General features: G+C 33.8%; 4 protein-coding genes, 1 long non-coding RNA gene and 1 other non-coding gene across 12 annotated transcripts in view; 3 read left to right on the top strand and 3 right to left on the bottom strand.

Annotated features, from left to right (window-relative positions):
• Nucleotides 1-27: 27 nt before the first annotated feature.
• LOC105207418 (vicilin-like seed storage protein At2g18540) lies at nucleotides 28-3,572 on the top strand. Its single transcript, XM_026136987.2, has 9 exons — nucleotides 28-108; nucleotides 203-391; nucleotides 670-864; nucleotides 953-1,137; nucleotides 1,326-1,446; nucleotides 1,512-1,719; nucleotides 1,815-2,143; nucleotides 2,615-2,782; nucleotides 2,867-3,572. The coding sequence occupies exons 1-9, from the start codon at nucleotides 28-30 to the stop codon at nucleotides 3,014-3,016; spliced, it is 1,626 nt and encodes a 541-aa protein (XP_025992772.2). The 3' UTR covers nucleotides 3,017-3,572.
• Nucleotides 3,573-4,073: 501 nt separating this feature from the next.
• On the top strand, nucleotides 4,074-5,849 carry LOC105207403 (mitochondrial 2-oxoglutarate/malate carrier protein). The gene is made up of 5 exons (XM_039453724.1): nucleotides 4,074-4,279; nucleotides 4,535-4,671; nucleotides 4,783-4,953; nucleotides 5,164-5,263; nucleotides 5,582-5,849. Exons 1-5 carry the CDS (start codon nucleotides 4,074-4,076, stop codon nucleotides 5,766-5,768), a joined length of 801 nt encoding a protein of 266 aa, XP_039309658.1. The 3' UTR covers nucleotides 5,769-5,849.
• Nucleotides 5,841-8,169, bottom strand: LOC105207404 (mitochondrial 2-oxoglutarate/malate carrier protein). The gene is made up of 5 exons (XM_039453725.1): nucleotides 7,423-8,169; nucleotides 6,783-6,916; nucleotides 6,501-6,671; nucleotides 6,201-6,318; nucleotides 5,841-6,140 (listed from the first exon to the last, which is right to left on the bottom strand). The coding sequence occupies exons 1-5, from the start codon at nucleotides 7,602-7,604 to the stop codon at nucleotides 5,942-5,944; spliced, it is 804 nt and encodes a 267-aa protein (XP_039309659.1). The 5' UTR covers nucleotides 7,605-8,169; the 3' UTR covers nucleotides 5,841-5,941.
• A 530-nt stretch (nucleotides 8,170-8,699) lies between these two features.
• Nucleotides 8,700-11,539, bottom strand: LOC120358689. Its single transcript, XR_005575589.1, has 3 exons — nucleotides 10,795-11,539; nucleotides 9,004-9,095; nucleotides 8,700-8,719 (listed from the first exon to the last, which is right to left on the bottom strand). It is a non-coding gene; the product is annotated as an uncharacterized LOC120358689 (long non-coding RNA).
• A 1,126-nt stretch (nucleotides 11,540-12,665) lies between these two features.
• On the bottom strand, nucleotides 12,666-19,782 carry LOC105207399. Of its 2 annotated transcripts, XR_005575586.1 has the most exons (8): nucleotides 19,469-19,782; nucleotides 19,170-19,291; nucleotides 18,779-18,841; nucleotides 18,536-18,596; nucleotides 18,044-18,104; nucleotides 17,653-17,771; nucleotides 17,353-17,400; nucleotides 12,666-12,812 (listed from the first exon to the last, which is right to left on the bottom strand). It is a non-coding gene; the product is annotated as an uncharacterized LOC105207399 (transcript). The 2 variants fall into 2 exon arrangements; XR_005575587.1 differs by lacking the exon at nucleotides 19,170-19,291.
• A 49-nt stretch (nucleotides 19,783-19,831) lies between these two features.
• The window catches only part of LOC105207397 (dymeclin), a 6,087-nt gene continuing 1,897 nt past the window's right edge, over nucleotides 19,832-24,021 (top strand). For 2 of the 6 annotated variants that reach the window (XM_011176833.3, XM_011176831.3), the window contains exons 1-11: nucleotides 20,291-20,434; nucleotides 20,706-21,008; nucleotides 21,096-21,293; nucleotides 21,939-22,183; nucleotides 22,254-22,469; nucleotides 22,566-22,747; nucleotides 22,838-22,963; nucleotides 23,044-23,157; nucleotides 23,237-23,527; nucleotides 23,601-23,783; nucleotides 23,894-24,010. In XM_011176833.3, coding sequence (XP_011175135.1) covers nucleotides 20,433-20,434; nucleotides 20,706-21,008; nucleotides 21,096-21,293; nucleotides 21,939-22,183; nucleotides 22,254-22,469; nucleotides 22,566-22,747; nucleotides 22,838-22,963; nucleotides 23,044-23,157; nucleotides 23,237-23,527; nucleotides 23,601-23,783; nucleotides 23,894-24,010 — 1,977 coding nt within the window. In that variant the 5' untranslated portion in view covers nucleotides 20,291-20,432. Of the gene's footprint in view, nucleotides 20,038-20,063; nucleotides 20,082-20,290; nucleotides 20,435-20,705; nucleotides 21,009-21,095; nucleotides 21,294-21,938; nucleotides 22,184-22,253; nucleotides 22,470-22,565; nucleotides 22,748-22,837; nucleotides 22,964-23,043; nucleotides 23,158-23,236; nucleotides 23,528-23,600; nucleotides 23,784-23,893; nucleotides 24,011-24,021 lie in introns of those variants that run through there. The other 4 variants (XM_011176836.3, XM_011176839.3, XM_011176837.3 and 1 more) reach the window with 4 other exon arrangements.

Genomic DNA, 24,021 nt, shown 5'->3' with positions numbered 1-24,021 from the left:
CTTCGTGTCAATTATCATAATTCTAAAATGGTGCGGAAAAAGATACATCATCCGGAAATGCGTACGACGTATCTTTTGAAGCCCGGGCAGACGCTCGAGAACACTAAAGTGAGTGTTTTTATTTACTCCCAAACGTGGAGTTCGTATAAACCGAATTTTCCCTACGTCTAGTATTTCTGAAAATTTAACCGCGCTTTTGCAGGTGTCTGAAAGAACTCGGGCGTTAATAGTGACGAAGGACACCTTTCAGCGTTTCACCTTTCAGCGTTTCGTGGATTATACTACGGAAGAGAATAGAATAGCGGCCCAGCAGGAAAAGGAAGCTGCAAAAATTGCAGCGTTGAAAAAGGCGACTTACGAAAAAAGTAAATCATGGGACATCACAATAGAAGTATGCGTAATTTATTCTCGATTCAATATAATTGCGATAACAAATACAAAGAATATTTTATTTCTAAACTTTAATATGTACATTTAAAAATGTAGAGATAGGATATATTTAAAATTTTTGTTTTGTCAATATGTACTATAGGATTTCGAAGAAAGTAAAAATGAATTTCTCTAGACATTTGCAAATGCATTTTTAGGCATTTGCAAAATTCTTTTCAAATTTTATTTCATATAGCAGCAACTGATAACGCCGTTGAAACAAAAATGGTTTGATAATAGAACATAAAGGCGAGACAGAAGAAAGAATTATTGTCAAAGAGACAAAAGTCCGAGGAGGAGAGGAAAATGTTCGTCAAGGAAATGACGGAGAAGAAGGTGGCGGAGCGTGCTGAGGTGGTGCAGCAAGCAAGAAAATTGCTCCAGCAAAAGAGACCTTTGTGTCGACAGATTAATCGCGCTCTCCTCGTCTCCGAGGTACTTTCTCACGAAAGCAACATTCACGTAATTCGTAAGTCAAGCTGCGTTAATTAAACTCAAAATAGTCTACCATGATTTTTATTAGTGTCTCAGGGAGCTGGATGCCCAAGTGGCGTTTCAAAAGACTATTAGAGCGATAGACAAAGAACATGATGTAAGATATGCTAATTCGATTAAGACGGACGTTGCAAAATATGAGGAGCAAAAGAGACAAGAAACGGAGGAACGAATGAAGAAAATCAAGAATTACAGGACTGCATTGAAAAAACAGTAAATATTAATTTTAATGGGAATTTTAACATATAAACGTGAGATTATAATTCTAAATATTTGTAGCAATGTTAGTAAAAATTGAATAGATATTAATGTTAATATAAATTATTATTCGTATCAAAGTCAAAGAAATTTATTTTTGACGTTACGTTGCGACGTGTATTATCAGATTAATTATAAACCAGGATCGAAGAGAACGAACGGGATAATAAGCTGAAAGAAGCGGAGGCGTTGGAAACTGAAAAACAGGAACAAAGAAACACGACTCGAGATATGCAGCTTACGAAAGAGAAAGAGATGCAAAATGTAAGCACCGATATTTGCCAAAAACTTTTTTATTGTAAATTGTAATATATATTCTATTTATATAGCTATTAAATAAAAAGAAGAGACTCCAGCAATTTTTCAAGGAAGCGATAGAAGAGAAGAAACGATTCGAACTGGAATTAAAGCACAATGAAGAGTCGGAAGATCGGGCGTTAGAAATTAGTCGAGAGGCTAAAAATCGAATACAGAAAATGCATAAATCATTGGCGCTAAAAGAAAAGAAAGAGAAAGCGCGTCGTTTGCAGATTATAGGTCCGATGATGCTTTCATAAATTCTGCAAACATACATTTTGTACGCCGGAATTCACGAGTAGAACAGACCCAATAATTAACGAATCCCGTTTCAGCGGAACAACATGTTTCAACCGAGCAAGCTCACGAGGCTAAAGAGCAAGAAATCTTGAAAAAAGCTATCGAAGAGAAAGAGGCAGCTGAAGCGGAAAAGCGAAAAGCGCAAAAGGAACGAGAAGAGAAGATGCGCGCTCTCATGGAGGAATATAAGCTTCATGACGCGGCTGTCAAGACGAAGCAAAGACAAGAGGAAAAGGACCTAAGAGCTTGGGAGATGATGCAAAGATTTAAGAGAGATGAGTACGACAAGCAGACCGATTTGGAAGATCGGAAGCAACAATGGCAACAAAAACTGGAATATGGAAATGAATTGCGGAAAGATTTTGTAAGAGACTAGATTCCTCTAACGAATTTAATAATAATTTTCACATTCTTCAAGAATAATTTTTTTTTAATTATTATTTCTTTTTTTATTTGGATTCCATTTGTACATTAAAAAAATGTGTTTATGTTCAAGTAAATATATTTAAAACAATTAGTAATCGGATATTAGGCTAATTCCCGATTACTAATTGTTTTAAATTTCAAAAGATCTAAATTTATTTTAACCATTTTTTTAAATATATTTATTGTAACATTATTTTTTGATAAAAAAAAATATTTCCAAAATTAAAATAAAAAAATAAATTATTTTATGCCAGCTAATACTTATTTAAATCAGAGAAATAATGTTAAAATAAATATATTTACTTGAACATGAAGAATTTCAGTGCACAGTTATCTTAGGTGCATGTTTTTAAAATATAATTTCATATGCACAGAGATAATTTCTTACAATTTTAATATTAATCATCAGGAGGAAAAGGAACGAATCGAAAAAAACCGTGAAAAAGAAATTCTCGAAGTCGAAGCCATTAAAGCAGCAATTGAGAAAGCCAATCAAAGGATTTTGCTTTATGGCAACGAAGTTTTAGAAGAGTCGAAGGGCGTGAGACCGCTTTATCCGATTGTCAAAGTTATAGAGGTAAACATTTAAACATCCGCACAATGCGGAAGTTTGAAATTAATAGAATCGCAAACAATTACAAAGAATCGTCCTTGTTTGTAGGAGATTAAAAAGGAAATGGGGTTAGCGCCAAACAAGAAAAAAATCGGAGAGTCAACCGTCAAAGCGGAACGACCGAGAAGAAAATACAGAGGCCGTCGCTGCACTTGTCCGAAACCTGTTCCGGTCGATCAAATATATTATTTGCAGTAAACTGCCGTTTGCAATAAACGGCGTTAATTTGTAAGTCGTCCGTCCGCAATTACCAGGCCACCCGTCCGATCATTATATCATTTATTTGGGACGCTACCCGAGTCATTTTCGCGTCACACGGTCAAGTCTGGTGCGTTTTGACTCACGCAAAAATCGGTATAAACAAAGTAATCCACGCCAAGACGAAATTTACCAGCAATTTACGAACAAAGAATTTACCAAGTTGTGAAAGTTCGAGCACTCTCACGGCTCCTTATTCCAGTGGGCACTCGTTATACGTCATAAAACATTATAGTCCTTTCTCGAGCAATTAAATAAGTCGTCCGAAACAGGTTTCCTTGAAAACACGTTTCGTATCACGTGCACGTTCAATTAACAAAACACATAAATTAATATGAACGTATTACCATGTAACATGATTCAGTAACATAGCATGCTTTTAATGTGAACTAATTTCTCATATGAACGGTTATAAAATATGATTCTTCGTGTAAGCAATACTTGATGTATCAAATCCTTATATCAGAATAAATCAATCATTTAAAATGGCAAACAATCTATATGTATCTTTTCATTTCTCTTTCCGTTTGAATGAAGTAATGAATGCAAGTAATAATGAAAATAAAATCCAATTCGTATAAAGATCGATTTATAAGAATCGATATTTCATCGCCGTGCTACAAAACAGTAGGTTAACAATACAATTTCATAAAGCACGGTTTTACACGATTTGACATTATGTAGATTCGAATACACGTGTATTTCAACTTGAAAGGCTTTACAAGTATTTTAGATTACCTTGAGGAACAGAAACCAACCATCTAACTTATTTAAAAGCATTTATCTCGCCGGTACAACAAACTATTAAAAATGTCGAAGAAAGAGGAAGAGACGAAGGAAAAGAAGAGAAAACCTATACCGCCAATGATAAATTTTTTGCTGGGTGGCCTTTCCGGGTAATTTCTTACAGCTTGAAATAAACTAAAGTTAATTAACTACTACTTTATATTAAATTTCGTAAAATTTAATATACTTAAAATTCTATTTGTATCTCAGGATGGCGGCCACTTGCGTGGTTCACCCAATGGACGTGATCAAAAATAGGATGCAAGTGCAGAAAGGAAAAGCATCGATTTTGAATGTAATCAGTACCACGTACAGCAAAGAGGGCATTCTTTCGTTTTACAACGGCTTATCGGCTGGTCTCGTTAGACAAGCATCGTACACGACCGTGCGACTCGGGACTTATAATCAGATGCAAGAGTTTTGGAGGTATTCCGATAACATCAATCAAAATAAATAAAAAAAAAAAATTGAAAGGAGAGATCAAGAATATTTTCAGACGGCATAAAAGTCTTAAAAGAAAGTCCGAACAAAATCGAAATGAGATCAGGCCGTCTTTCAGACGTCTGATGACTCAGCATGACGGTTGCGTCGACTAAATAATCAAAACGGATGAAACAATTAAAGTCGCCATCTGGCTCTGCAGTTTCTAAAAAGAGGCCGATTGCATTTTAGACAAAGATTCGTCGGCCGTCCCAATTTCGCGGTTCTGGCATTTATGGCTGGGACTGCTGGTGCCGTGGGGGCTTTCTTTGGAACACCAGCCGACGTCGCTCTCGTGAGAATGACAACAGATGGCAGATTACCAGTGGGTAATGATAAATTTTATACAAGATAATTAGTGCACTGAGTTTCATCAATGTAAAAGAATACATATTCTAAAATAAATCCTAGCTAATTTTGCTAATGTTTTTAATACTTAGAGCAGCGAAGAAATTATAAAAACGTGCTTGACGCTTTCGTTAGAATTGTCAGAGAAGAAGGAATATTCACTCTTTGGAGAGGAAGTGTAGCTACGATAGGAAGAGCTATTGTCGTTAACGTTTCGCAACTGGCCACTTATAGCCAAATGAAGCATTTAATCGCGTCACGAAGTACGTCTAAACAGCAGTTAACAATTTATCTTACAATTACTACTATTTATTTTCATAATTCAATTTCTTGAATATAAATTGAATATACATGTACGTTATTGTTAAAAATTCTACAAGAATCTATAATATTTCATTTGTAATATATTATAATATTCTTTTACCTACATTTTTTAAATCTTTATATTAATTGAAAAATTGTTATTCTTATAGTGAATGTTAAAGAAGGTATAGGCTTGCATTTCGGTGCGTCGATGATGTCAGGATTTATCACTGCCTTCAACTCCATGCCTTTTGACATTGCCAAGACCAGGTTATCAACGATTTTAATACTTGAAATTTCTCAAATAAAACTATTAAACCTTGAATTAGTTTAATAATGAATTATCGTTCGTATTTACCAAGTAATAGATCGATAACAAACTCAGCTTCTGCGTTATTTGCTTGAGCATTCCATTAAATTAGAAGATATAGATTTACTATGTATTTATTTCGTTAACATTAATTAAGACAATTAATTAAATAATAAAATAAATATATAATAAATCTACACCTTGTTAAAGCTCGTTATTTTTGGTTTAGCTTGTCGATTTTTCAATTTAATAAGATTTTCATCGTCGCTTCTTCGCAGAATCCAAAACATGAAGACCACTGACAAACCTCCGGGCATGGTCTCAGTTATAATGACAATTGCGAAAACCGAGGGGATAAGATCTCTTTGGAAAGGTTTCTGGCCAACTTACTGCAGGATCGGGCCGCACACGGTACTAACTCTCGTTATCAACGAGCAACTGATGCGTTTATATAGAATATATTAAAAGTAATAATAAAAAAATTGTCAAAATAAAAAAAAACGTGCTTTTATGTAACATTCTAAAATAATATTCACGCTGATTTGATTAAACAATTACAACATCTCAGTTATAGATTTTATTCCAATTATATCGTGCAATTGAAGGAAAGCAATTCACATTGACAGAGGTAAACTACATTACGATGCCGGAAAGAATGTCAAGTACATTCGATGAAATTGATCAACACATACCATGGTAATTACGGTATTGGGAGCAGCTCTGGAATAATACGGAAGAAGACCGCGCCACAACGACATTACGCTTTCCGTTTTAGCAATTTTAATAATCATAGCCATGACACCAGGTGGTTTCGTAGACTGTCTCCAGTTTTGAATCCTACAAAAATGCATATTTAAAGACTTTAATTATCTCGCCTTTGATATCTCGTCGTGTTACCTAGTTTTAGCTACGTCCACTGGAATCGAAGCAAAACACGTAATTACGCTGGACATCATAGCAGCAGTAAATTGCAGTGGTATATCGTTTTGGATATACCCTGTCGCACTAAAAAGATCTATTAAAATCATCGTAATTAAAATCATATTGATTGTAATTTTCTATTGTACTTTTATTATACTTTTATTAACTCTCATTTATATTCTAATATTTACATTCTCATATATTTTTTCTTATATTTATTACACTTTTTTCTACGTTGCGGAAAGGATAAGTTTAATATTGCAAATTTTAATTGACCTGTGTCTCGCAGCAACATCTTCGCTCTCGTGTATGTACCTAACTGTGCTCCATTTACAATCGCTGCCCTACCCATCGTGGGCACCGCTCCTCTCCATAACCCGGAAAATCCCTCAGTTTTCCATACATTAAAGATGGCACTAGCGGCGTTCTTATAATTTCTTCGCTTTTCTAGGCAGTAATTCTCATGTCAAATAAGCAACACTTTTACATTTGTATTTTTTTTTTATCCTTCCAAGTCATTCTCAAGAAATTAATATAAACCGAAAAAGATAGGAATACCTGGTGGCAAATTCTCATCAGCCACCATGCGAATCAATATCATATCCGCGGGGGTACCGATAAAAGAGCCTATCACGCCAGCTACCATCCCAATACTAATCATCGTAACGTAATTTAAATAGCCAAAATGTTGCCTAAAAGGAAGGAATTTAAATGAGACGTTTTCCTATTAGCGCTACAATATTATTTAATTTTAAATAATATTCCTAAAATATTATTTAATATTTATAAAAAATAGTTATACGTTCACTCCTGATATTATATAAATATTACATAAGAATATTCTCACTTTTAATATAATAATTGTAAAGTTTATGAATATTTTATGCATAATAATTTACATTAATTTTTTAACAAAAATAATATTCTTAGAACATTTTTATAATATTCCATAAATATTATGTAAAAAACGGATATGTAATATTAATACAACATTCCCATAATATTAAAATAATATTAAAAATATTAAATAATATTTTCAGAATATTATTTTAATTTGTAACAATATTTGTATAACATTTTAGGAATATTAACACTTATAGAGTTTTATAATACAGACGCTAAACACCAAATTTGCATTCGATATTCAAAACGACTCTGCGAATTATGATTAATTTCGAAACGCTATGACTGACATTACTCCCCGATATCCAGCAACGTGTTGTAGATCCCAAGTCTGCTGGTTGTGTAGGTCAATTGACGAAGAATAGCCGCACTCAGCCCCGAGTAAAAACCGCAAACTCCACCCGTGTAAAACGTGCGGAGTGCTGTATCACGCAAAGTATCATGCGATACTTGCATGCGTATCTTAAGAACATCCATAGGATGCGTCACGAACTGAGCTATCACTCTGTCATCAGCGGAATAAAATTACCGTGAGTTTCAAGCTAAATTACTCGTTAGATATTTGCCTTTTTCCCTCTTTAAAAAAAAATAATAACACTTTCATTGTCTTAATGAGTAACTGTGATATGAATCTTTTTTTACCCCGATATGCCACCTATCGCAAAGTTGACGAATTTCGGCACCTTGGCGTCTTGGGTCGACGCTGACATTGATGTAATCTCTTTTTCTCATGCTAATCTCAATGTCTTACAACTTCTTATTTTTATTAATATTTTAAAGTCTCGATAAGAATGGCGATCTTTAACCTACTACCATGATGGTAGTAGGAGACATCATGCATCATTCCTGCTACTTCATTTTCATATTTCTCCTGAATATAGTAGCATTTAAAACTCGATTAAATAGAATATAGAATTATTCCCAATGAATATTTCTATCCAAAACAAATAGCTGTTTTCGATAAATAATAAAATCTAAATTGTCGACATAGTTTAATTAAATGTTTATACGGAAACTTTTTAATTAAATAATTTATAAATTACTTTTTAAATAAAATCTTTAATTAAAATCTGTTTAATCTAAGATCACAAAAATACTTATAAAATATTTGCCATAATATACTAATAAACAAATTTAAGAATTTTAAATGATCAATTTTAAAATGATTAATTTTTACATTTTTTAAACAAATCTTTTAATTCATCTTTCATAATTAGATATTTTCTAATATAATTTTATATTTTACAAAAAAAAACTTTACAAGAATAACTTTTTATAAAATTTTAAATTATTTTTTTTTCTAATTATTTATAATTTATCGAACAAATCGATAAAACGATTCGAAAGAATAGAAAAAACTTATTAATTTTACGCAGATAGTCTATCCATTTTAGAACAATAAATCTATGAAAAGTCAGTTTATCTCAACTACTATTTTGTTGGTATATGTGAATATATTGTAAAATAAATGTGTGAATATATTTTAAAATAAATTTCATAGATTCTCTTGTTATCCTATTATAAAAAAATTTGTCACTCACCGTTCCGTTGTGCAACAAGCGGAGATAGTCAGGCACGAAGCTGCGATGATACTGTAACATAACACATAAGAGTTAATTAAAACTGTGCTCAAAATAATCAATATATCAAAAGTTAATTTTTATACGCACATCAAACTTTTCGACTTTTAATTAGATATTTAGTAATATTATGATTAGTAATATAATCATATTCAAAAAATACCTTTACAAAATTTAATTCATTTATATAAAATTTTATAATTTTTCTTTCTTTAAGTACTTTTTTAATTTATTGAAATAAAATCAAATAAAAAAAAAAGATTATTAATTTTTTAAAAATAAGAAGTTATATTTACCCCAAGGTTGCTCCGCTGCCACCTGATGCCTCTCCTAGGCCTCCTCCTCCTCTCAGAACATCTAAGTTGCTGGTTTGTCACATGTGATGACACTGTAACACAAAATACAACATTTAAATTGCAATTTTACATACAAAACAAGAGTAAGTAAACAAAAAATTAAATAACTTCTTAAACCAATAAGTAAATTGTGCTCAAATTTTACACAGATGCTCAAATGTATAATATTAGAATATTCTATAAAATTTTTATATTTTTAGTAATGTTTTGAGATATGACCCATTTAAGATACATCCTTAACCCTTTTGTATCTGGTGGCACATACATATATGTGCCAAATCTTCGAAAACTTGTTATCATAAAAATGAAGTTAACAACTTTTTCCCGGATATATTTTAAACATAAAGAATAAGACTCTTAAAAAAATCAATATTTCTAGGGGCTTCCCCTCTTGATTTGTATACTTTGTCAAAAATTCATAAAATAAGTTTAAAGTGAAAAATGTATGTCTCTTCCACCAACATTTAAATAACGAGATCTTTGTGGGCTTATTTTGGAGATCAATGTAAGAGTTATTTATTATAAAAAAAATTGTTATTTAATTTCAAAATGGTGGCTCCAATATTACAGACCAAAATGTAAAATTTTTTAAAAATTTTAATAAACCCATACTTTGAAACAAGCCTGTGGCTCATGAGTTGTTCCCCTCCAGATGTACGTTCAGATTCTTTTCTTTGGTTCCCCAGATGTCATACTATTCTTGTCTAACATTTAGTTAACAATAAAGATAAAGTGACATCTAAGGAACACTCCACAAAAAATTCAAAAGTTCTTCCTAGAGAAGAACGGCCAATGAGCCACAGTTTGTCAAATCTGCTTCAAAGGTTTTTGGGATTTCTGATTATGCATCTATAATCAAACTTTCAAAATTCAATATAGCAGATAAAAATATTAAATTTTATTGGATTTAAGTAATAAATAGTTTGATCTGCTATATTGAATCTGCTATTCTAAATTTTGAAATTTTGATTATAGATTTATAATCAGAGATCCTAAAACCTCTAGTAAAATGTCAATTAAATGCTAATTATTCCTAGACGAGTCAAGCACAAAAGGGTTAAGCAACATTTTAGTTTAGAAAGAATCTTTTTCAATGTAACGACATGAGCATGTTTATTTTTGTTATTTGATAGATTTAACTACTATAGGCAAGAATATTTCTTATGATCTGAGTTTAATAAACAAGTAACTTGCCAATGGAACCAATATGTGACAGGCTGCATTTCGATATACACTACCAGCATTGAAAATCTATAGTTCATGTCACATAAACTATAAATTTTCAATACTGGCAGTAAATTTCGATACGCAACCACAGTAGATTATGTCACTGTAGCTGTGTACCAATTTACAATTCACAAGTAAAACATAAACCAATAACTTGCATTTGGAACCAAGATATGGTCATGAAGATGATCAAATATGACAGGCTGCGTTCCGATATACACTGCCAGTACTGAAAATCTATAGTTCATGTCACGTACACTATAGATTTTCAGTACTAGCAGTGAATTTCAGTACGTAGCCGCAGTAGATGTCATTTATAATTTACCAGTATTTTTACACTGTGCATATTTCATACGTCTTGTTTATTCACATGTTTTCTATAAAAAATTATATATAAAATTCTATTTCAAATTTTGTCGCAAATTATAGATGTTCTAAAGAGGGCTTTACATTTAAATTACAAAAATACATCTGCAGAAATACAACAATTAATAAAATATTTACTGAGTTGCTCCACAGATGCCAACTTTTGCCTGAAAGTCTGCTGAAATCTCGATCTGTTGTTCTCGTATACACATTAACTTCACACACGACCGCCCGATCGGCACTTTCAATATTACGCGGATAACATACATATGTGAACGCAAATAAAAGACGAAACACACGCGAGAGTATTAACAGGCATTGCATTGCAAGAAAGAACGAGCAGCCGATCCGTCACGTCACCCGAGGCAGCGACAAGAGTCGTTTGAATAAATGCACGCGTAGATAGAAACGAGACAAATTCACTTGCGATTGCAAATCTTGTATTCAACACGATCGCACGACAAGCAGCGGTTCACTTGACATTCGCGATATTCTACTGCGCAGATGAAATATGCCATTCCAGCGAACACGCGCGCGTTACGCGACAAGCACCCAAGATACCGGCGTTTCAAGAACGAGACCGATCACTTTTACGTACGACACTGTGTATCAGAATACTCGTCCGCAATCATATCGGCACACTCGAGACCGTATGCACGCAATTCGGATTAAAGACACGCGAGAAGCACGGAACCGCTTCGTTATAACGTCCGATAACCTGCAAAACAATAACAAATATGGCGCAATACAGCGACGGTAGCGTTGTTAGCAATAGCGCCTGATGGCGCCTGCGGCGGCAGTGGCACTAGCAGCGACGTGGGCAACTGCGACAGCGGCAGCTCGACGACGGTTGCCGAATAGCGGCGGAGATAGCCGAGCGGTCGAGACGGCACGTGGCACGTGGCACGTCGACTACGTGCGTAGTAGGGAGACGGCTGATTGAGCGGCCCAGAGGTGAGCGGCCCAGAGGTCGCGCGATGACTGGCGCATGGCACGTGGCGCGTGGCCTTGTCGAACGTTGACCTTACGCGAAGTCAACAACTCCCGTCCGTCGGTTAGCACCGTGCGCCTCAGCTAATACGAACTTAACTCAATGATTTTATACTGTTAGCGAGATTTACTTGCGTTGTATTGAATTCTCGTATCATTACGAACTTTCGTATCATTTATTAAATTTGCTTACGCGTACCGACTCTGAAGAAAATAGTATATTTATTAAACATTCATTGAAGTGTTTATTAGACGTTTTCGCTGATAAAATCTCGCGTTTTCGTATCTTTTAGCTTCAGTTTTGAAAACGTGGTGCAAAGTATCATCATGATCTGCTTTCGCGAGTGTTATATAGCAAAAAAAATATTGTGTAAAATCTGTGATACTAAAAATCTAGACAATCTAACAACGAGAAGAGGAGGAGACCTCGGTAGAGGCATCAAGCATCGGTGGAGCAAGATGCGGTAAATATAATATATTTATATGTTATATCTTACGCGCGGAAGCATTGATCATTTTTTAATTGAATATTTAGATTATAAAAATTAGAAAAAGAAATATTATAAATAAAATTCGATTTTTTACTCACCAATCTGACACGCAACGGAGCGGAGTTGTTCGAAGCTGCGATGATACTGTAACATACAAATATAAAATTTAAAAATTAAAACTGTACTCAAAACAATCAATATTTGAAAAGTCTATTTTTACACGCACGTCAAAATTTCAAAATTTGACATTTAATTAGATATTTAATAATGCAATCATATCCAAAAAATATCTTTACAAAATTCAATTAAAATTTTATTAAAAATTTTTTTTTTAATTAATTTATTTTTTTTAGATGAAATTGGATGAAAGGGAAAAAGATTATTAATTTTAAATAAAAAGTTATATTTACCTCAAGGTTATTCCGCTGGGGCTCGATGCCCCTCCAAGATTTCCGCCTCCTCTCAGATCTGTGTCGAACTTCCTCGTCGAACTTCCCGTTGCACTCGCGGAACACTCGCATTAAATACACAAATTACGCCCGTGGATTAATTAAGTCCTATTACTTTAAACGGCACTCCCGGAACAAGCGCGCGACGCGATGAACCGGTTGCGGTTCGTTTATTTAAATCATCGACGAGTATATATACGACAGCTTTATACATGGAATAAGTTCGCTAAAGCAAATAAAAAATTAATTGTGGGTATGTATTTGAAAATTGATCTTCCGGCCAGATTGTCCTTCCTTTTCATTAAACCTAATCAAATTAATTTATCCGGCCGTATGTCAGAGCTAAATAATTCGAGTAATGACAAATTGATTACGATTGAATTAACAAAATAAAAAATTTTTCATATATTTTCTTATCGAAGAGATGTGTGTATTCTAAAGAAAGAAAATTACAAAAAATCATCTTTAATAATATAATCAGAACGTTAAATATAGTTTTCAAAGATGATTACTTGCTTTCTCAAGATTTCATGTTACATAGCCAATACAGAAGTCTACTCTCCTAAATTTTATTTACTTGATCTCGTATAATATTTGGAAATGTAACTAAGACAGCTTATTCGTATTTGTAGTGCACAAAAATATGTTACATTAAAAATATAAATAAGTAAAAAGTATTCAAAAAATGTTGTATTCTTGCTTACAATGAGAAAAATAATCTGATTATATTTAAAAAACTTAAATGATTGAGCATTCTTGATAAAACCAGAAGCAGAATTTCTAATAATTATAACAGAACTTTGGTTAAAATAATCTGATCGTTTGACAGATTTAACTATAATTTAGCAATTCCTACAAGATTTCTGATTCGTCTATTCTTGAATAGACGTACTCGTTGAATCTATCAGATTTCTAAATGATGCAACACGATTTTTTTCCAGTGATAAAGTTTAACTTTAAAAAATCATTTTATATCTATGCAAGTGTCTAAATTCCTGTCACGTGCAAGAGACATTGCTTGTTACGCAATTCGCGAAATAACAATTTAGCGGTTCAAACGCGGTGGATACGAGATCGACAGTGAGCTCGTTGCGAATGAGTTCTCCCTTTTGTGTCACGTTTAACGCACGTCTAACGTCGACTAAGCTTTCTCAACCACGATTCATACGACACTTGTATTTGTTACAAGCCATAGTCGCAGGCAGCAAGTCACTTAAAGGAGACGCACTTTCTGGGGTGCTTTTGTCAACCCGCGACATGCTCACAAATCGTGGTTGATCCAGCTGATCGGCTGGTTAGACGCTAAGTTCAATGAGACATAGTCTCATTGAACCGATAACGTAACGAGAAAAGAGAGTGTACATTGCAACGATCTCGAATATCGAATCGTACCTCTTAACAATACATGTGCCAAATCAAACGCGAAAATTAATTTTTGAACAAATCACAATGTGTAATGCACTTACCACGCTGATGAAAAAATTCTTAAATTTTACTAAATATTTTGGAAAATTTAGTAATTTTTCTCCCAGTACACGAAAAGCTGAAAAAACAATTATACATTGAAAATCTAACAAATTATTTCTAACAAGAATTTTTAACAAATTATTTCATATTTCTGCGATCGTCTACTTCGTGGCACGTGCAGAAACATTGCTTGTACGCGATTCGCGAAAGAACGATTTAATAATTCGAACGCGTTGGATACGGGATCGATAGTCAGCTTGCTGCGAATGAGTTCTCCCTTTTGTGTCACGTTTAACGCACATCTAACGTCGACTAAGCTTTCTCAACCACGATTCATACGACACTTGTATTTGTTACAAGCCATAGTCGCAGGCAGCAAGTCACTTAAAGGAGACGCACTTTCTGGGGTGCTTTTGTCAACCCGCAACATGCTCACAAATCGAGGTTAATCTAGCTGATCGGCCGGTTAAACGCTAAGTCTAACGAGACATGGTCTCACTGAACCGATAACGTGACGAAAAGTCAGAGTGCACATTGCATCGATCTCCGATACCGAATCGTATCTCATAATTTCAGATGTGTTCAATCAAACGCGAAAATTATTTTCTGGACAAATCGCAATGTCTAGTGCATTTATCACGAAAATTTAAAATAAAAATAAAAATTCTACATAAAAATAAAAAAAATTTCTGCATTAATAAAATCATTTCGTAGCATTGCAAGCATCTCTTTGTGGCACTTGTAAGAGACATCATTTATTACGCGATTAACGAAATAACGAATTAGCAATTTGGACGCGAAGAATACGGGATCGATAGAAAGCTCGTTGCGAATGAGTTCTGCCTTTTGTATTACGTTTAACGCACGTTTAACGTCGACTAAGCTTTTTCAACCACGATTCATACGACACTTGTATCTTACAAGCCATAGTCGCAGGCAGCAAGTCACTTAAAGGAGACGCACTTTCTGGGGTGCTTTTGTCAACCCGCGACATACTCACAAATCGTGGTTGATCCAGCTGATCGGCTGGTTAGACGCTAAGTTCAATGAGACATGGTCTCATTGAACCGATAACGTAACGAGAAGAGAGAGTGCACATTGCAACGATCTCGGATACCGAATCGTACCTCTTAATAATACATGTGCCAAATCAAACGCGAAAATTAATTTTTGCACGAATTACAATGTCTAATACATTTACCACGCTGATAAAAAAATTCTTAAATTTTACTAAATATTTTGGAACATTTAGTAATTTTTCTCCCAGTACACGAAAAACTGAAAAAACAATTATACATCGAAAATCAAAGAATTTCTACTTTTAACAAATTATTTCATATATCTGCGAACGTCTACTTCGTGGCACGTGCAGAGACATTACTTGTACGCGATTCGCGAAAGAACGATTTAATAATTCGAACGCGTTGGATAAGGGATCGATAGTGAGCTCGCTGCGAATGAGTTCTCTCTTTTGTGTCACGTTTAACGCACGTCTAACGTCGACTAAGCTTTCTCAACCACGATTCATACGACACTTGTATTTGTTACAAGCCATAGTCGCAGGCAGCAAGTCACTTAAAGGAGACGCACTTTCTGGGGTGCTTTTGTCAACCCGCGACATGCTCACAAATCGTGATTGATCCAACTGATCGGCCGGTTAGATGCTAAGTTCAATGAGACATGGTCTTATTGAACCGATAACGTGACGAGAAGAGAGAGTGTACATTGCAACGGTCTCCAATACAGAATCGTACCCCGTAATTGCACGGGTACCCAATTAAACGCAAAAATTATTTTTGCTTTTTCGTAATGCCTTGTACGCATACCACGAAGAAAATTAAATAGAAATATAAATGCACTAAAAAAATAGGATTTTGTTGCGTTAATTGAATATTTCATAAAGTCAATCAATTTGTTTGTTGAAAAATGGACAAATCGGATATATATATATATATATATATATATATATATATGTATATGTATAATAATTTTAGGACTTACCACGTTAAAATATAGTCTATGAAACTTTCTAATTATAAGATATTGAGTTCTATTATAAATATCAGAAAAATCTAATTTCATCAAAACGCATCATACAGAAAAAAATAGTGTCAAATCAACAATTTATTATTTCATATATAAATAAAAATATAAAATCTTTTTAGAAGAATTTGTAAACCGACATAATTTGCTTACATGAAGAAAAAGTATTTTTTATTAATGCAAATTATATTTGTTTAAGATTATAAAATCTTCCAAAAAGTTTTATATTCTTTTTTACATTAAAAAAATCTAATTATATTAACAAAACTTATATGATTAAGAGTTCCTGGTGAATCTAAAAGCAGAATTTCTGTTTTTATTTTGTTAATTTTGATTATGGGATTATATCTAAATATTAGATTTTTATTTACTACCTGTATCAAATTAATAAAATTTATTGCTTTGTTTATTAAAGTGTAAACAAATGTCTTATAATTAGTATGTATATTCAAATCCATTATACTTCTTTACATAATTTAATACTAATTGTACATTTCTATTTGGATTCTAATATGTTCTAATAAGAAATATGAATAACACCTCTGGTTAGAATTTATATATTTCATAGTATAAATTATTTGTGGGCAATTCATCTATTCTCTAACATGAGTTCCAGATGAAACAAATTTGTAATATTATGGTTATTTAAAATGAGCTTAGCAAATTGCATTTTTGCGTTAATTTTTTTATCTCTGTTTATTCAAAATACTTATATTGTGTGTACTAAAGCTTTATATTTTTTCAATTCAATATTATTCAATTCGTCATTAGTCATTTTGGTATAAATATAATTTTTATTTATTAAATTATTATTATGTATGAAACACGATAAAAATTTGAATTTATTATTATGTTTTCAAAAATTATTATTCACGGAATTATTTTTATGTCTTGACATAATTTTAATTTATGAAATTATTATTATGTCACAATATAATTTTAATAAATAGAATTATTGTTATGTCATAACATAATTTTAATTTATTTATTTAAAATTATGTCTTGACAGAATTATTTTTATGGCCATAATAAAAATTACAAATTCTTATTATGTCTGGACATAATAATTCCATTAATTAAAATAATGGACGCGACATAATTTTATTTATTTAAACTCAATTTTTTTGAGACAATTTGTTTTAAACATTTTTGTTAGAAAACGTTTCTCATGTATTATTAAAAAGTAAAATGGCTTGCTATAATTTATATTGTCGTTACCTCTTTTATAAATTTTTTATAAAAGAGGTAATACTCACCATTCAATGCGCAACAGTGGCGTTAACAGACACATCGCTACGATGAATCTGTAACATATAGATATAAAATCCTTATTAATGTAACTCTTAAAATAATCAACAATTCAAAAGACAATTTTTACAGGCAGAATTTTGTAATGGCTTTTAAATTAAAATATTATAATTATGCATTTTCAAAAAGAATAACTTCATAAAAATAAATTTGTAAAGTTTTAAATTAAAATATTTTTTCCTCTTAATTATTATTTAAAAAGAATGAGACAAACAATTAATTTTACATATGTAAGCAATAATACTTACCGCAAAGTTTGTCCACCGAAACCCGATACCTTCTTTAAGTCTAATTTATTTCCGAGTTGTCAGATCTCTTCAGATTATTTTCCCACGATGTGCAATAATAGAATTGTAGTACATACGATCTGTAACACAAAAAAGTATTTAAATACAAATTAAAAATGTTCAAATAGAAATAATATTGAAAATAAATATATGGGAAAATTATTTTTGCATGCAAATATCGTGTTTAATTTATAATTTCAATAGATATTTAACAAAAGTATAAAGTTTTAATGAAAATAAGTTACTAAAATGCAAAAATTGCGCGCTATGTTACAAATATCAAATTTATGTTTTATGTAATAATTAGGTGTTATTTAAAAACAAAAGCATGGTTTATGTAAACTTTTCTTACTAATTAGATGAATCATAGCGCCATTCATTCCGGAATTGATCCTTTCCGCATACGCCGCGTTCTGCAAATAAAAAGCAAATGCAATTAAGAAGACGAAACGATTTTATCTCCCGCGCAGACAACTTCATAGTGACGCCGCACTTGTGACGTAATGACGCCACACATCCCGCTCTCAACTTCACATTCATTCACTGGTTTGCGTCTCAAGCAACAAATGTATGTTATTTTTTATGACGATTATTATTTCGTATTGTACGTTGGAAGCATATTAATATTATAAGCTCAACATCCGTGCGCGTTACTTGCAATCCTATATCTATATAGTTATTATCAACAGGCGCGATAGCAAGCGCGATATACCTTTGACTAAATATAACAATTATCGCGAAATACGCATTTGTACAAGTCGCCGGTATGAGTACAGAATTTGTATTAAGCAGCGGTTAAACTGATAACATTGACGCGATCGGGATTGAGATTGATTTTGCTTACCTATTAAACGAGTCGCGACGCCGCTCTCTCCAATTCCGATTCATCCTGCATTCGCCGCGTTCTGCAATCAGACACGTAAATGTGAATTAAGATGGCGGAACCGGCTTCGTTCTCGCGCAGTGAATTTTACGCGTCAAGCTCGACGCCACGCTCGCGCCGCAGCCGCGCAACGTATGAGTATTGAATCTACGTTACGCGATGATTAACTTTTGGCAATAATTATTAATGCAAGGTTTCGCTCACCTGTTAAACGAGCCGCGATGACGCCTCCGTTCCGGAGCCCATCCATCCCGCGTCCTTTGCGTTCTGTAAAAGAAACGTGAATGCAACTGAAGGTGGCGCGATGCGGCTTCGTCTCCGCGCGGTTAACTTCACGCGACAAGACTGACGCCGCGTCCGCGTCATCACAGCGACGCAATCATGTCCCACACTCAACTCAGCGTTTACGCATTAATTTTCCGCGAAATATTATCAAGCAGCAAACTTATTGTCTTTTATGACGATTATTTCGCATTCGAGAGAGTAAACGTACATAATATTATGAGAAAATATTTGCATGTGCCACTCGGAATGTAGTATGCTCGTCGTTTTGTCAATTTTTCGCGAGATACATTTTTTTGGCAATAATTATTACCCGGATCGAATGCGCGTTTTCGATCGGATACGCAAGCATCGAATCTTTATGCGAGATCAACAGAGATTTTGCGACGCCACTCGCTCTCGTTCGAATCCGGCTTGCATCGCGTCCGCCGTGCTCTGTAATCAGACGTGAATGCGAATTAAAATGGCGAGCCGGCTTCGTTCTCGCACGGTAAATTTTACGCATGACGCTCGACGCCACGGTCGCGCCGCGGCCGTGTTACGTACGAGCATCGAATGTTCGTTACACGGTAATTAAATTGACAATAACTATTAATGCGAGGCCTCACTCACCTGTTATAAACGAGCCGCGACAATGCCTCCGTTCCGGAGCCGATCCGTGCTGCGTTCGTTGCGTTCTGTAAATGAAGCGTGAATACAGCTGAAGACGGCGAGAAGCGGCTTCGTCTCCGCGCGGTTAACTTCACGCGACAGGATTGACGCCGCGTTCGCGCCTCCGTGGCGACACTGTCCCGCACCTAGCTTGGGATTTATGCATTTTTCGCAACATTATCGAGCCGCAAACGATATATGTTCTTTTATGAGGATTATTTTGCATTCGTTAGAGTAAGCGTATTGATATTATGGAGGAAATATACGTGCGGCACAACCCTGGTTCGCGGGTTTTTACCAGTCGATACGGCAGTTTCGCTCCGGTGATGAAGGTGACCGACCGTATCGGTCGGTCCCTTCCACAGCTGGTCTGCCAGTGTGGAACTTTTCAGTGTCCATGCGTTATGTTATGTGTGAGTCAGCCGATCAGTAATTTTGTAAGTGCGATTTGTTTTGCCGCATGGGACGCGTCGAAGTGATAGAAGGTCGCGGTTACAAATTACCGCCGATGTAACGGGTTAAGCATCGAGGTAACCGAGCAACGTTCTCTCGATGTGCCGAACGACTCTCGGAGGTTATTAGCGCCGTCCCGTCGCGGCATTTACGCTTACGCGAGATAACTGTTCGGTTATAATAAAAAAAGCTCGTGACAAGAGCTGCTACGTCGGAGCACGATTGCGCGCATGCTGAACGAATATTACAATATTTACGGTCGATTGTATGCGTCGAATTGCTCGTGCTAAGTCGCCATCGAGCCGAGCTGTCAATGCATGTCAATGTACCTTCGATTGTGCTATTTTCACAAAAAGAGCAACTTTCGTATTTATATCGTCGCCCGGATGATGTGAAGACTCTTTTCTTTTAAGTCGCTGGAAAGCCAGTCGTTCAATATTCAATATAACGTTTTCAGTTTTGTCATATATGCATGTAAATGAAATTTTATATACATACGCATGTGATGTAGGGTACAGATTCTCTTAAAGATATCAGATTGTGTATTGAAAATTCAGGATTGCAAATTGGAGAATAGAATTTAACTTATTAGAACAAAATTAATTCAAATTAACATTATTGGTAAAAATTCTACTCTTCAGTTTGCAATCTTTGATACAAATTAACTGACTTTATTAAATCTCCAGTGCGTAGGCTGACATACTGTTAAGCTTAATATGCGAGCCATTACCTCTTTCATTTTCAGGAGATCAACAGGGGCAATGGGTGCAACGCCGAGTCGCTATGAAGATCTCTCTAAGAATGTGCACCTGGGAAGGTTCTGTGGGAAACAGAGTATACCTGCAAACGATCCATTTTGGAGTACATTTTTATCTTACAACATACGACCGCCCATCACGAGAAACGATCAGATAGAATTGGATTCTCGATTGGACTCGTCGTGCCAGCAGTTATTGGTCAATAATTTGGTCACTGGCAACTTTGGTACTTTGATACAAATAGCTCTGATACGCATCAATGAGCTATTAGCACCTGTACAAAATCAAAAGTAAGCATACGTCGGTTTGCACAACACTAAATGAATTTGAAACATTTTTGTTTTGTCCCTAAAATAATACGCAACATTAATTTGCAGTATAATATCAGCATGGCAAACGTACAATGCGTTGTTTGCTGTAAGATGTATTTTAAAGTATCTTATTGAGATAGTTGGTGAGGAGCAGATGCTTAATCACATCGAAGCACCACAAACAACAAACGAAGCACTCCCTGCTTATAGATTGGCATATTTTATTGAAGCATTGATAGAACTTATTACGGATGTACCTTTATGGTAAGATAATAAAAAGATATACTCTCTAGTTATTATATTCCTGCAAGAAAGATGACACTTATCAAAATTTTTCAAATTTGATGTTTTTTGTTTGTATTCTAAATTGTTCTTTAATCAAGAAGAGTAGTGGAAATGGAATTTAAATGAAACAACAGGAAAAATAACATAGAATTTATTTTTAGTTTTAATATAACAAAATTAATATTTACATTACTTCTTAAAACAAACAATTAGCTTCAAGTTAACTTATGTTTATATTTTTGAAAATAATTAATTTTTAAATATGTAATTTTTTTTTTCTGTCTTTCATACAATCTTATTTTTGGATTTAGTAATTCAAACAAAGGCTTTACAAAATAAATTTAACGAGTTTAAAAAGAGAATTACCAATAAGAGTCAGTTCATGGTTTGTATGTGCGAATTAATTGATTTATTAAATATAGTGATTGAAGGGCGTTTCTTGAATGCTAATATAAAAAGTATATAAAAAGCGCGGACGTTTTGATTCAATATTGAATCTTCTCCAATCATTAGTATTTATATTTTTGACTTGTATTACTTGCGGAGGTGCAATATGTATTTTAAAAAATGCATACTGTATGCATACTGTATACATTTTACAAATGTATTTATATTTTTTTGTAGTGAATTTACATATGTTGTTCACCTGGAGGCGATTAATTGTTTACTCGTGCTACTCTCGGTGCAATTATTTTCTCAAACTGCGGCCGAGTACAGTACAGTGTATAGGATAGCGATGCACGCGCATCTGAACCAACACGCACCTGCCATGGTGTGTACGCTGTTGCATAATTTTGTTCAACAAGAACATGCCCCTCCAGGATTACTAACGCAGCAATCCGGGGGTAGTATTGTATTCAGTATTGCCGGTAAATATGACAATATTATAAAACGCGATCGATCCATTTGAGAAAGCGTTAATATAAAGCATCGTTTCAGCTGGATTATGGAATGTGATAAGAATGGGCATAGGCAGTAGTTCGAAGAATATACAGGTTGCACATAACGGCACAGCTGAGGAAGAAGAGAGAAAACGCGATACAGAAACTCCGCTTGCCAGTCAATCACTATTACTTCTATTGGTTCTGACGAATCATTGTACCGCTACGCAGAATCCATATAGGAACGCGCTTTTCTCTTTTATAGATATGCAAGGTAAACATTGAACTGATCTAATATTTAATTACGAATATTGTGAGATATAAACATTAATATTGCATATGTCGAATAAAAATATATTTTTTGTTACAGAAGATCATACTATATCGCAAGGAACAGCCGCCGAAACCTTCAAATTTAATTTAAATAAATTGTATACCACCATTTGTAAGATACCAAATACAGACGAGGTCACGCTTTTACTTTACATGCTATTACATAGAAATTCAAGTGTAAAACATGACATAATGAGAAGACCTGACATACAATTATTGGTGAGTGTTGTTAAATTTGATATTTTTCTTTTACTTTAATTATACCTAATTAATATCAATAACCTTACGTTGAAACCCGTTCGTTTACAGGTGACTCCGATATTACAAATATTATATCATGCGCCAAACAACACATCCCATCATATTTATATGTCCCTTATCATTTTATTAATTTTAAGTGAGGATGAAACGTTTAATAAACGAATACACGAAATTGTAAGTATCAATATTTTACATAATATTCTATTATGATCAAAATAACGATTGTAACGATAACGTTATTTTTTTTTTTCAAGATGCTTAAGAGTGTAACATGGTACACTGAGAGGTCCATAAGCGAAATATCATTAGGTGGTCTTTTAATACTTGTTGTGATTCGCACGATACAATATAATATGTTTAAAATGAGAGTAAGTATGATATTTTTTATACATTGATATAAATCTGTACATTTACAAATCGCAATAATATTGTTCTTATCGTTATTAGGACAAATATCTTCATACAAACTGTCTGGCAGCTCTAGCAAATATGTCTGCCCAATTCACATCCTTACACCCTTACGTTAGTCAAAGATTGTTAAGTTTATTTGAAACTCTTGCAAAAAAACATGCGCGATTAGAAGCGAGAATTTTAGAGCAAACGCAGGTGACAACTCTCTCTTCCAAAGATAGCATCGTTCTTAATACGGCTAATGATACGACTGTTAATGTAATAGTTAATAATACTGGAAAAGTTTCTAATGCTTCCACTGTTTCTACTATTACAAACGAAGATTTGGTAAGATATATGAAATACAGAAATGAATTACATTCTGTTTGACATTTGTTAAGTAAAATATATATTTTTTCAGATTCAAGATTTGACTATACTTGAGGAAGTCTTACGGATGGTGCTAGAAATTATAAATAGTTGTTTAACCCATAGGCTTGCACACAATCCGAATTTAATTTATACTTTATTATATAAAAAAGATGTCTTTCAACCATTTAGAACACATTCTGCTTTCCAAGATATTGTACAAAATATTGATTCTGTAAGTTTCCACTTTTAAATTAAGAATGATTGTAACATACTTTCATACTTTATTCTATTATATCTTAAATCAATATGTGATACTCGACATTTTCTGATATATATTTTTAGGTAATTAATTTTTTCTCTTATAAATTGGAACAAAAGGATCAATCACAATTAGGTGTTAGTCAAGTATTAGCCGCTATACGACAAGGAACGTTAGAGTGGCCAAGAGATCGTTTAAGAGTATGTAGAAA

This window comes from Solenopsis invicta, chromosome 9 (assembly GCF_016802725.1).
Source record: "Solenopsis invicta isolate M01_SB chromosome 9, UNIL_Sinv_3.0, whole genome shotgun sequence".
Taxonomy (NCBI): Eukaryota; Metazoa; Arthropoda; class Insecta; order Hymenoptera; family Formicidae; genus Solenopsis; species Solenopsis invicta.
The sequence above is the reverse complement of the archived record's forward strand: the minus strand, read 5'-3'. Positions and strand labels throughout refer to the sequence as shown.